General features: G+C 40.7%; 3 protein-coding genes across 3 annotated transcripts in view; 2 read left to right on the forward strand and 1 right to left on the reverse strand.

The window, feature by feature from the left end:
• The window catches only part of LOC146672908 (alpha-2-macroglobulin-like), a 58183-nt gene extending 48542 nt beyond the window's left edge, over nucleotides 1-9641 (reverse strand). Inside the window, exons 1-3 of the mRNA XM_085401368.1 lie at nucleotides 9528-9641; nucleotides 9268-9448; nucleotides 9019-9172 (exon numbers count right to left, since the gene is read on the reverse strand). Coding sequence (XP_085257494.1) covers nucleotides 9019-9172; nucleotides 9268-9448; nucleotides 9528-9607 — 415 coding nt within the window. The 5' untranslated portion in view covers nucleotides 9608-9641. The remainder of the gene's footprint in view (nucleotides 1-9018; nucleotides 9173-9267; nucleotides 9449-9527) is intronic.
• LOC146672909 (uncharacterized) lies at nucleotides 2518-6621 on the forward strand. Its single transcript, XM_085401633.1, has 5 exons — nucleotides 2518-2597; nucleotides 3771-3822; nucleotides 5497-5652; nucleotides 5897-5992; nucleotides 6253-6621. The coding sequence occupies exons 3-5, from the start codon at nucleotides 5548-5550 to the stop codon at nucleotides 6568-6570; spliced, it is 519 nt and encodes a 172-aa protein (XP_085257759.1). The 5' UTR covers nucleotides 2518-2597; nucleotides 3771-3822; nucleotides 5497-5547; the 3' UTR covers nucleotides 6571-6621.
• Nucleotides 9642-11896: 2255 nt separating the features above from the next.
• LOC146672910 (uncharacterized) lies at nucleotides 11897-12646 on the forward strand. Its single transcript, XM_085400910.1, has 2 exons — nucleotides 11897-12130; nucleotides 12170-12646. The coding sequence occupies exons 1-2, from the start codon at nucleotides 11897-11899 to the stop codon at nucleotides 12644-12646; spliced, it is 711 nt and encodes a 236-aa protein (XP_085257036.1).

The following is a 12646-nucleotide window of genomic DNA, read 5'->3' on the forward strand; positions in this document are numbered from 1 at the left end:
CAGACCACAGGCAGTAAGGATGGGCGGACATGTCTCAGCCTCCACCACTCTCAGCACTGGAGCCCCCCAGGGGTGTGTTCTGAGCCCCCTGCTGTACTCTTTGTACACATATGACTGCGTGGCCACTACCAGCTCCACCACCATCATCAAGTTTGCTGACGACACCGTCGTGGTGGGCCTGATCTCTGATAACAACGAGACGGCCTACCTGAAGGAGATTAGGAATCTGGAGAACTGGTGCCAGAGGAACAACCTCCTTCTAAACGTCAGTAAGACAAAGGAGCTGATAGTGGACTTCAGCACTAAGCAGGAGAGGAACTACCAGACCCCCGTCATCAACGAGTGCCCAGTGGAGAGAGTGGACAGCTTCAAATACCTCGGAGTTCACATCACGCAGGACCTGTCATGGTCCTGTCACATCAACACCGTGGTGAAAAAGGCCCGACAGCGTCTCTACCACCTCAGACGCTTGAGAGACTTCCAACTGCCCTCCAAGGTGCTCAGGAACTTTTACTCGTGCACCATAGAGAGCATCCTGGCGGGAAACATCTTAACCTGGTTCGGGAACAGCACCATGCAGGACAGACGAGCTCTACAGAGGGTTGTGCGGTCAGCTGAGCGCACCATCCGCTCCGAGCTCCCTGACCTGCACTCAATCTACAGCAGGCGGTGCTGGACCAAGGCCAGGAAGATCGTGAAGGACCTCAGCCATCCCAACAACAGACTGTTCTCTCTGCTGAGGTCAGGAAAGCGATTCCGCTCCCTGAAGACCAACACAGAGAGACTGAGGAGGAGCTTCTTCCCGCAGGCGATACGGTCTCTCAATCACACCACCACACAGTACTGACCCACACATATAGTTCTTACACACACACTGGACATTCTGGACATTGTTTTCACTTCATCACTTAAATCACTGCTGCTGTTATTGTGTATATATTTATTTATACTTCTTGTGTATTTTGTTCATACATTCTTATATAGTTCTATATTGTGTATTGTGTATTTTGTTATACAGTTATTTTATTTTCAATTTAATTTATATATTTTATCTTATTCTTTCCCAGTGTGTTGTACAGTTATTTTATTTTCAACTTTAATTTATATATTTATCTTTATCTTATTCTTCCCAGTTAAATTTACCCTTCATTCTAATTTGTGTTGTACAGTTATTTCATTTTTAACCTTAATTTATATTTTATTCCTTCCTAGTTAAATTTACCCTTTTTAATTTTTCATATTTATTTCCTATCTTATTCATAGCCTTTTCCTTTTTTGTTTTCTTTAGGTCACGAGCAGTTGTCCAAGCATTTCACTACATATCGTACTGTGTATGACTGTGTACGTGACAAATAAAATTTGAATTTGAATTTGAATTACTGTCTAATTCTCCATCACAGCAGCAGGTCTCAAAATGGAAAATATAATATGGCCTTTGCCCTTTGGGGGAAGTTGTGCACTCTGAGTATTCTGCATGTTTTATTTCTCATCACTGTGAAATAACTGCATACCATTCGTTGTCAGTAGCTGTCTTTTGCAATGTGAAGTTTGTCATTAGTGTGAGCTCAAATATGAAACTTGTGGGATTTTTTTTCCTTTTGTTGTTTTTTAAAATACCATATTTTTCGGACCATAAGGCGCACTGACGATGAACGTGTCTGAAACGGGTCTGTTTTTATACATAAGGCGTACTGGAATATAGGCCGCATTAACCCTTTAAGACCTACCATAGAACCAAGCACACCAGAGCTTATATTATATTTTTACATGTTGTAGAGCCATTTTTGGGAGCATTTCAAGTTGCTATACATCAATACAACCATTATAGCCCAAATTATTAATAATATGTCTGCATTAAGTGCATAGTAATTACATAAATTGCAAAAAAGTGCAATAAACTACAAAAAAATTGAAAATCTAGTCAAAATGCCGATATTTTGTCCCAGTCCAGCCCTGCTGAATTTGAAGTTATTTTTAACTTTTTGTATGATACCTGATTTATATTGAATAAGGCTGAAGTAAACTAAAGTCTAAAATACTTTTGTAATTCAATTGTAATTTTTAATGATTTAAAAGCATGTAGAATAGCATAGACCCTAAAAAATTATTCAGGGGCTTAGTAAATATCATTATAATTCTAAGTTAGATGACTTAAATTAAATGACTTAATGACTTAACTTAAATTAAATCTTTGAAAATCACAAAAGTGTTATCTTGAGTTGAAAATACTGAAAAGAATGCTTAAATTTTCAACACCAGTTTTTGAGTTGAACTGAGCTCTTTTGTTCAAGTTTATTTAAAAGAAAAAATTCTGTATTTGAAACACAGGGTGCATTATTTAAATCTACTCAATATATCTCATAGAAAGTACTCAAAATAACTGAGACACTGGTATTCATACTTATCATTGTCTTTAACTTTAATTATTAATGGTTCAAAATCAATATAATTTTGTCCCCCAATACTAACTTAAAACTTTGAGTAAGACTAATGACCTTTGGCATGTACCGCGCGCGAGGAGCATGGCCTCATGGGAGATTTTCTGCACGTTGAACGAGACAGACACACATCCACTGCAGACTTGGTAACGTTTTCAGGTAAGTGACCAATTCTTACATTAGCTGTCTTTATCCACACCGTTCTTTTATAACATGTTCTGAAGAAAGCATTTGTCATTGGTGGCTCACTTTTCGCAGTGTGTTTGTGCACGTTAATTTAAGTTTTCAACCCGTCTTCCAGTTAAGGCGGCGGGAAACCGCGCCCTTTTATCCTTTTACGTTCTGAGTCGCTATCTGCGTTCCGGGTAATTTGACCGGAATGTCCCGGTACCAGCGACCTCACCGTTTAATCGGGGGCATTTTAGGAACCACGTGAAAGCAGGTGTGCTCAGACATTTCTAGAAAATGGCCCTGTTGAGTCGCGGTGCGGGAGCTGCGGTAGTCACGCGGCCTGACTCACTCTGTCAGGTTGTTCAGGAGGAGATGAACAGACGTCATCAATGGCTTTGGTAACTAAGAAGACCTGCCCGCGGAACAGTTCATAGCAGCAACCATGCTGCTTAGCTTTCTTGTTCTATGTGGGGTCTTTCAGAGCATATAAGACGCTGCTTTCAGCTTTGTCCCGAACAGGGCCAGTTTTTGAGAGAACGCTGAGAGGACCGCCCGGGTCAGCAGATTACCTCATCCAGGGCCGGTCCAAAGTACTATGGGGCCTTAAGTAAATTTAGACTCGGGGCCCTACTTCCTTTCAGATCCCAGAAAATAATGAAAAAAAAAAAAGCTTTGGTCCTTTTGGTCAAGCCAAAAGTGCCATCATTTCCAGTATAGTTAGTATATAGTTAGTTAGTATAGTTCCAGAAACACTCAGTTTATTTAAATCCAGGTTGAAGACTCGCCTATTCTCATCTGCATTTGAATAAAGCACCAAATCCACACTTTTAAGCTTAAATTTCAAAACTTACATTTAACTACTGATTTTATCTACTGTTCTGATTTTATATACTGTTTTGTTTGTTTGTTTGCTTGCTTTAATCAATTTTAAATCATGCTTTTTATTTGTTTTTGTTTCTAATGTCTCTGTAAAGCACTTTGAATCACCTTGTTGTTGAATTGTGCTATACAAATAAACTTGCCTTGCCTAGTTACTCCCAATTTACATAAATAAATGTTTATTTCAATCCAAGCTAAACTTTCTTATAAGAGATTGATGTTATGGCAGATTACTCAGTGACATGTTTTGTAATGATAAAGTTTTGATTTGTATTTTTTCAGCACCATCTTCACCACCAGGAAAAAAATCTGCATCAACTACAAAGTAAAGCAGGTAATTTTACTCAGAGGACTTGATGCGTTAAATTTTGGAAGGATATGATATTGTTTTATACAAGCTGAGTAGTGGATGGTGATACCACCTAAATATTTATACTGGTTTTGTGGTGGGTTATTTTAGTCATACAAATGCCAAATCTAAATTTTGAGAATTTTTCAGTTCAGTAAATATATTGATGAGTTCATGGACTGTCATCCAGTGTCACCATGAGTATAGGCGCAGCCCTTTAAGTGGGTATTCCCCTTGTGCGCGCAGCACTGAAGTATTTTAGTCCACGCCCACCTGCTGTGTGGGCCTCACCCTGGTCTAGTATAAGTTACGGTGAGACCAGGAAATCGGCTCTACCGTTTTTCTTCAGCCAGCCAGAAGATGTCCAGCGAGACGATCCGTCTGTGTCCATCCTGCCAGACCGGCTACATCATGTCGTATGACCGACATGCCGTCTGCGTGGGCTGCCTCGGTCCTCACCATGCGGACCTCGCCCTCACACCTTAATCCTATTGCCGCTCCTGTTAGATCCTCCCGCCAGAGGAAAAGCAGCGGAGGTCAGCCTTTTTCAAGGCTGATGCTGAGGAGGCGTTCCCGCTAAGAGAGGTACTCGCTGGAAGAAGCCATCGAGTTCTTCGATGGTGGGCCGGAATTGGATGATTCCACCCACCGTGAGGAAAACGGCAGTGGTGGCAGCTCCACTGCCTCCCAGCTGGGCAGCCTGGTGACAGAAGGGTGGATGAGCCGACGCTCATCCACCACTGGCCTTCACATGTCGGCAAGGACGCCGCTCCCAGTTGTTGGTGCGCTGCTCCTGGATCTGCCTGGCATCATCCAGGAGGCAGCTGGTGAGAAGGGACTTCCCGTCCCTCAGCCGGCTCCACCCCCATCTGATGATCTGGCGGGAAGGTATGGCTCCGCTCACTCTTGTTGCCCAGATCCCATCTGGCCTCAGTTCCCAGGGATGATGACCAACCTCTCTGAGGCAGCAGCAGAGCCAGCGAAGATTAGAGCACCGGTCTCTACCTAGGGCTTCACAGAGGGCTTCACAGAGTTTTCCGCCTGTTCCCCCTCTGGAGCCGAGCCGAGCTTCAGTTTTCGGCACCAAAATGACCAAGGTCGTTGGACAGCGACCGGCCCATCCCGCCAAACTTGACCAGCTGATCGCAAGGTTCACTGATCAAGCAACATCAATGCACTGTTCAGTCAGCTGCAGTGACTAACAACACTGCCTTGCTAGCGTTTGTCATCTCCAGGAAGGTGGAGGAAGCAGAGCTGCCAGAGGAGCTGAAAGGCTTTCTCTGTAAAGCCGCTGACGCGATTCTGAATATGTGCGCCACTTCAGAGGTGTGTTCCTCTCGCATCGCTGCCAGGCAGACGATGGTTCAGAGGGCAACCTGGCTCCGCCTCTTCCCTCTAAGATTATACAATCTCACAGGGAAATAGTGCAAGCAATTCATAACATAAAATTTAGAAGCTTAGTGGAAGATAATACTTTATGTTAAGGGTTTAGTCTGCATACTGAACAACTCCACTTATATGGATTTATGTCTGGATGCGTAAATTAATCTTTTGCATTTTAGAAAATAAAGTCCAGGTTGCAAAAAATGGTAGATTTTTTTTTTTTTTTTGATTGAATCAGAATTTTGGCCTTCAGATTTTTTGTCCTCTCCCATCCAGGTCAGTGCAGCGTTTCATAGGATCACGACCCTGAACCTTGAACCAAAGTTCATGTCATCGTTGGACTTGTATTCATCCAAACTCCTGTCCTTGTTTCAAGCCAAGAAAGGTGCTGCTGGACAACGCCACAGGGCACAGTTAAACCTTCTGCTTCAGGTAAGGAAGATTGCATTTTCTAACCACAAAAACGTTCCAACACAGCATTGAAGAGGCCCTTCCACTAAAAACGGCTTTTCTTAGGTTTCTGTTCAATATTTTAGCTCCATAGGTGTTCTTACCTTGATGGTGGGTGTGAAAACAGGTCAACAACAGAAAAAAAATAGTTATGTTTAAGCTAGAAATGGTAAGTCATGTTTTAAATGTGCAAATTTTGCCTCAGTTGAGACTTCCTGTTTTACAGAGTGGAAATTCCATCGAGAAAAAACGAGAAGTCATCATCAGATGTTTCATTGACCATCTGGGAGAGGATCCAAGTGCCTTAATCAAAACCTTTGAGGTTGGTGCAATAAATCTGTTTTAGTAGTAGTTTATTTTAGCTTGTGAGATCATAGAAAAGTTTTAAGATACTGTTCTAAAGAAGGAAAAAAAAACCACTTCAAAGCATACAAAAGAATAGCATTTGCATTTGCTATTGCTATAAGATTTTGGAGCACAGTGTCTACATATTATGAGTACCGGTGATGGCATACAAATGAAACTTTTTGTTTCAATGTTTGGAAATATGTGAGCTTAAAACAGTTGTTTCTCTTTTTAAAGGACGGTGCTGATGCTGTCTTTGTTGAAGAGGCTTTGGCTGAGGAGGTGATGAAGATTTACCTGCTGCAGAATCAAGACAGGTCAGGCGAACCTACTGATGTGGGTATTGTTATTGAAGGCGTTACTGTTCTGGGCAAACTTGGGAATCTGAGCAAAGCCTGTTGCTATCTTTTGGGACTGTGCTATGCTCTGGATCTGAAATACCCCAAGAATTTCAAATGCACATTTGAAGCATTTCGAAAAGTGTTCATGGAGCTGGATCCAGGAAACCTTTCTGTCAAGGTTCAAAGACTGAAAAATGACCTCTGTTCATTGTAGACAAAATTTCACAGGGCTGTTCTTAAAGTGTTAGACTTGTTAAGTGACATGTAATGCTCACCAAAAGGTTCAGTTGCGACATTACATTGTTTTGACATTCCTGTTCATAAATAATGTTTGTACCATAAACTGTGTTTTTGTATTAACTTTCCAGATTCACATTAAGATGTAAATGGGAGAGTATCATTATGGATGTTTTTTGGTCACTCTTTAGTTATAATCTTCCCAATTTTTTGGAATCAAAATAAGATGTTCAAAAACTATGTCACAGTGCAAATGTTTGTTTGTTTTTTCAGGATTTATATTTTTTTGGGATCTTAATTTTATTTTTGTCATTTGACCTTTTCTGAAAAGGTAAAGCACTGCGTTCACTTGAGCCACTTTTATTCTTTGTATGGCAGGTACATTTTTCTTGTTGTTAGCATCAATATGCCAGTTTTACAGAGTTTTATCAAGCATGCCAATTTGGATGCAATTTTATTATATAAGGCTGTTGTGACTGAAATTTTATCCAAGTTTTATCCACTGAATGTAGAACAGGTTTCAGCTCACTGTGTTCAGAGAAGGAATCTGCTAAATGTGTGATTCACAAAAAAGCTGTTTAAAATAAATCATTGTGAACAATGTTGAATTGACGTGGTTCTTTTTTCCTCTGTGTGTGTGTGTGTGTGTGTGTGTGTGTGTGTGTGTGTGTGTGTGTGTGTGTGTGTGTGTGTGTGTGTGTATAAATAAAATAAACACTTAATTGTAATTAACGTTTTTGCTTAAGTTAACTTAAAAATATTAAGTAAATTGAACCATTATTTAAAAACAAATAATTGTAATGGTGTAGGTTAAATGTGCCAAGCATTTCAGCATTTCCTAATTAAAATTTTATGTAGTTTGAACTTTTGGTTACTGTTGTTTTAACTTACATTTTCAATTGTATTTACTCAATTTTGTATGTTACTGTAACATCTTTAATTGTTCATAACAACTTATTCCATTTTAGTTGGATTTACTCAATTAATAAGCTGTATTTAAGAGATGTGATTGTTGTTGCATTTACTCATTATTTTTGAGTGTAAAAGTGTTGCACCAAAATATTTAAGTAATTATCAGTTTTAGTTCTTAGAGTGTATGTAGGCAAGTACATTTCTCCTTTTTTATCAAGAAGCAAAGACAAAAAGGAAAAAAAATCTGAATCATTCGTCCCCACCAATGCCAAAACGAAATCTACGCCCTTCCCTAGAGGGTAATTTTCAGTGCATTTCTCTCTCATGAATAGGCCTATAGTGTGGAGAAATTAAGCACACTGCTTTAAGCGCCTTATAATTTTTGTTATGTAACTTTGCACTGTCCACTTTCTGCTGTAACAAAACCAATTTCCGACGTGTGGGACTAATAAACGTGATCTTATCTTATAATAATGACTAACCTGGTATTGTGGATGGATTATCTCAGTTGTTCTCCTGACTGAAGTTTGGTCCATTTAAAGCATTTTTCCATGCGATTGCATTTGTCAAAAACCATCGGAAACTTTTATTGAGTGGAAAAAAGTTAGCGTTCATCCTCCAGCTTCACTGTGTTTATGTTACGCTAACATAGCTGTGTCGCTAGCGATCACGTAGCACAACATTGTATACCAGGTAGTCCAACTTCAGTAATGTTGGAAGTGATAGCAGAACTTTACATTTTATTTTTATCCAGAAATCTCTCAGTCACAACATGCTATATCATGCTTAGGTAGCTAGCAAAACCGGCGAGCTAACTTCCTGCTAACTTCTAACTCTGTTACATTTAATAAATTCTGTTTGCATGGATGCCTGGATGTTAAACTTAATTGTTACACCTGGTAAAGCAGCAAGGCTGATCATTTTATTACAGATGAAAGAATTTAGACAGTTTTTAACTCTCAGTGATGCTGCAATGTTCGTTTGACTTTAGGACCTGAAGCAGACGGCGTTTAGGATCCAGATTAGACCGAGTCCGCGAGGCTTCTGACTCTTCTAGCTGTAATGCTCCGACAATCCATCAAGCGGTGCGGCTTCGTACCTTACCAAAGGCGTACTAAAACATTTTTTCACACATTTTTGAGCACTGTGTACCACATAAAATCTGTTTGTGGTCAGTAAACACAACCAGAATTCATACATAAGGCACACTATTGATTTTTGAGAAAAAGAAAGGATTTTAAGTGTGCCTTATAATCCGGAAAATACGGTAGTTATGTTCAAAGATGGAGTCAGATTTCAAAGCGCGAACAAACATCGCGGTCGATCGACCGTATTGATATCTTGAAAAAATTTTGCTATTTGAAGCAAACATTTCACATCAATCACTGTATGTGTGTCCAAATTTTGGACAATAAAACTTGTTACACAAATTGGAGATGGTGGAGCAGCTTGCTCATGATGTTGGAATTTGAATGAACTACATGTCTTATATAACATAACAGCACATTGTTACCTTTTTGTCCAGGGAGGTAGATGGGTTTGTCTGTTTGGATGAATGTGACGGGATCAGACGCTCGGATCATCACTTTTCTGACTTGTTTGGAGTAAAATGTGTCTCCTCGTACCTCCACCTGAAAATGTTGCACCTCCTTTTGTACCAAAGGAGCCTGAGACAGTGGGATATTTAGATAGTCATTAAAGCCTATAATGCTTACGATAACAACTAACACACACTTTGTGTGTGAAAGTGCTGGTTGCCAACCTCAAACTGAACACAGGTTTGAAAGGCCTCATTTGACGTATGCGTGAATAAGGTTGTGTTCTTCTCTCGGGACATCAAAGTGACAGTCATGACCAGAGTCCCACTGGGCTGTCGGAGAGTTGCACAGAATTTGGCCTCAGCTCCAGCTTCAATAACAGCAGGAATGGCCACCAGGTACTGGCTGCATACAGCATCACACATACAGCAGTTACTGCAGTGAACAACTCACACAGACAAAAACACGCTGAAGACAAACTCACGGTTCAGCCACCGCTTGATCCACATGCATCCAGCTCAGGAGGACACACAGAGTGCAGCTCAGGATCCAGAGACGGTCCATGACTGGTTGTGATAATCCTCAGTGTCAGCTTCGGCTAAATATCGGCTGATCGTCCCCACCCACATAACAGCCACGTGTTTGAAACGCACTCATGTACTCTGATCTCCACAAAGTCTATCACTTACACATTTATAAAATCCCAATCCTGCTTTCAGCACTGAACACTAAACTATAGACAACAGTAAAGTTTGTCATTCAGTGTAAAACATTACAGTAACATACAGTGCTCCGAGGTGATGTTTCTAAATCAGCTCAGAGTTTAACTCGGCTGTTACAAGAAGTTATTTCTGTTTCGAATGTGCCTGTTTTACTTAATAATGTGCATTTTCTTACCGTCAGTGGTGGGATATCCCACTGTAGTGTGTAACTACTGATATTCTCTAAAATCACTGGGCGTTACAGTAAGTGTAGCCACCAACAGCGCCCTTTACCCAGCGTGGGATGTCTGACTGCCATGTTTTTGACCTTATTTTTCGGGAAAGACTAAACAAACGTTTGTGTAGTGATAACAGGCTCAAACACAACGGATGGATTCATCAGTGATGTCACAGACTGCTATATTTGCTTAAAAGACAAATATAACAATATTTCTGTAAGGATTCAAAATGAAACATGTTAAACAGCTTTTCTTGCACTTTGGTAAACACCACAGATCAAACTTCAGCCCACTGAAATAACAGCAGTGACAGTCACACTGCTGAGTGTGGATGGATATGTTTTCTCATTTTTAAACTGAGATGTAAAACTGCTGCGAATGAGTCATATTCTGGACCCAGCAGTATTACCCCATGTCATTCTATTTGTCTTCTTTGATTTGCCTTTACGGGAAAAGGGTTTTTGTTTGTTCCGTCTTACTAATGTGCTGCAGTGGGGCATGTTTAAACACACATGTGTTCATCCTTATTAACAAATCCAGAAAATAACAGAAAAAACAGTTAAGAGCACTGAACCTATGAGGGACTGAATTCTACTGATATACTGAATATCTGCTGCTGTTAGGATATTATTAGATATTATTAGATATTTATTATGATACATGTATTTATGATATGAGCTCACTCATGGTTAATGTGCTGATACCTGTGGTCAAGGACCACATGTTCATTTATGTCAATATTTAAATGTCTTAAATCGTGACAAACTTCATAAATCTGGGTGGAACATTCTGTTGGATTGTCTCCCATTTTAACAGCTCAACAATTTTCTCTTATAAATTTGACTACACTAAGGAATTCTGCAGTAAAGTCCGTTATGCCAAATGAAGTTAAATACTTTCATGAAATCAATTTCAAAACAGTAAATACCAATTTTATTTCGAGCACATTGGTTAATTAAAACACGAAGGGTGTTGCTAGGCAGAAGAGCAGCTCTAGCACCCACCTTACTGGCATCCACCTGCAACTGTATTACCTCACTTATTTGAGGAGCTGGAGCATTTCTTAGGCATGTATGAGTAACTCTGGACTAAACCAATGACATACTTATGTGCAGAGATGGGCAGTAACATGTTACAAGTAATCCGATTACTTTTTTCCAGTAATTAGTATTGTAAGGGATTATTAAAAAGTAATTAGATTACTGTTACTTTCCCGTAAGCACACTGCGTTAACTGTGATTTAATTTGTAAGAGTGTCTTGTGACAATGACGTACGAGTGTGCGACGTCGGTGGGGACAGACTTGTGTAGATCAACAATGGATAACATGGAGTGCCGGAGAGAGTCCGACCACGCAGCGTTTAAATCTTGGAAATGCTGACATTACTTTGAGTTTGATTCTGTAAAAAGTGACAAAAACATTAGCATCCGCTGTACACTCTGCATGGGAAGAAAACTTCTTTCTACAGCGAAAAATTAAATTCACAGAGAAACCCCCGGATCCCCCCACTGACATGACCGCTGTGGCACCAGGCAAACCTCCACCAGCCCCACTCCTGCTACACAGGTGACAATAAATTTAAGAGCTGCTGAATCTTTGACTTTATTTATTTTTTACTGTGTTTTTACTCACAATAGTGAGTGTAAACACAAAAAATTATTTTATTTGATATGCTGGAATATGCAGAAAATAGGTTTAAATGTTAAACACATTTCTACCAGTCAGACTGTTGCATATAATTTTATTTTTGCTTGACGCATAAAGTTAAAAGACTAAAACTAATAAAACAAGTTTAAAAAAAACGCTGTCGCCTAGCAGAGCCGGGTCGTAACATAAGTGGGGGCTCGTCCGGGATCCCTCATAGGGGGGTCTTTGTTCCTGGGAGGGGGGTTAAATTAAAAAAATAAAATAAAATGTCGGCTGCGTTTTGTTTACAGCACTTTATAGCTGCCCCATCTCTTGAGATTATCAATAGCCGTCGCAAAACTGATTTGCTGCAAATTGTGGATCACTTTCAGCTGCAGGTTTCAAAAACCCTCCGTAAGTGTGATATAAAAGCTTTAGTGGTGGACAAGTTGGTGGGAGCTGGTGTGCTTCAAGCGCCTGTTTTGCCTGTGGTCTCTGGTGTGCCAAGCCAAGCTGCCGTAGTGGAAGAGGGCCAAAATGGTTCTGGTGGGGATGGTGAGGGGGATGAGCGGGGAAAAACGCCGCGCACGCTTCCTCGCTATGACCCACTCTCTTCTGGGAGTTCAGAAGGCAGAGAAGGAGCTCGGCTGAAGGTGCGGCTGGCACGTCTCCAATTGGAGGCTGAGGAGAAGGCCCAGAACAGGCGGGTTCAGCTCGAAATAAGATGGCTGGAGATAGAGGCAGACAAAGCCGTTAGGCTCCGAAAGCTTGAGCTGGAGTCTCAGTCTCAAGCCTCATCTGTCTCTGCTGACAATTCCGGTCCCGCCTCCTCGTCCACTTCTGCTTTTAAAATCAATAAGTGCATTTCTTTAGTGCCCACGTTTAGAGAAACTGAGGTTGATACATACTTTGCAGCATTTGAACGTATCGCTGGCACGTTGCAGTGGCCTAGTGAGATTTGGCCTCTTTTGCTAATGTGCAAACTGTCCGGCAAAGCCCAAGAGGTGGTGGCGGCGCTTTCTTTAAAGGACTTTTAG

The sequence above is a fragment of the Rhamphochromis longiceps genome, linkage group LG3, assembly GCF_057381845.1.
Source record: "Rhamphochromis longiceps isolate RC_006_pf linkage group LG3, R_longiceps_female_GT1.1, whole genome shotgun sequence".
In the NCBI taxonomy this organism is placed as follows: Eukaryota; Metazoa; Chordata; class Actinopteri; order Cichliformes; family Cichlidae; genus Rhamphochromis; species Rhamphochromis longiceps.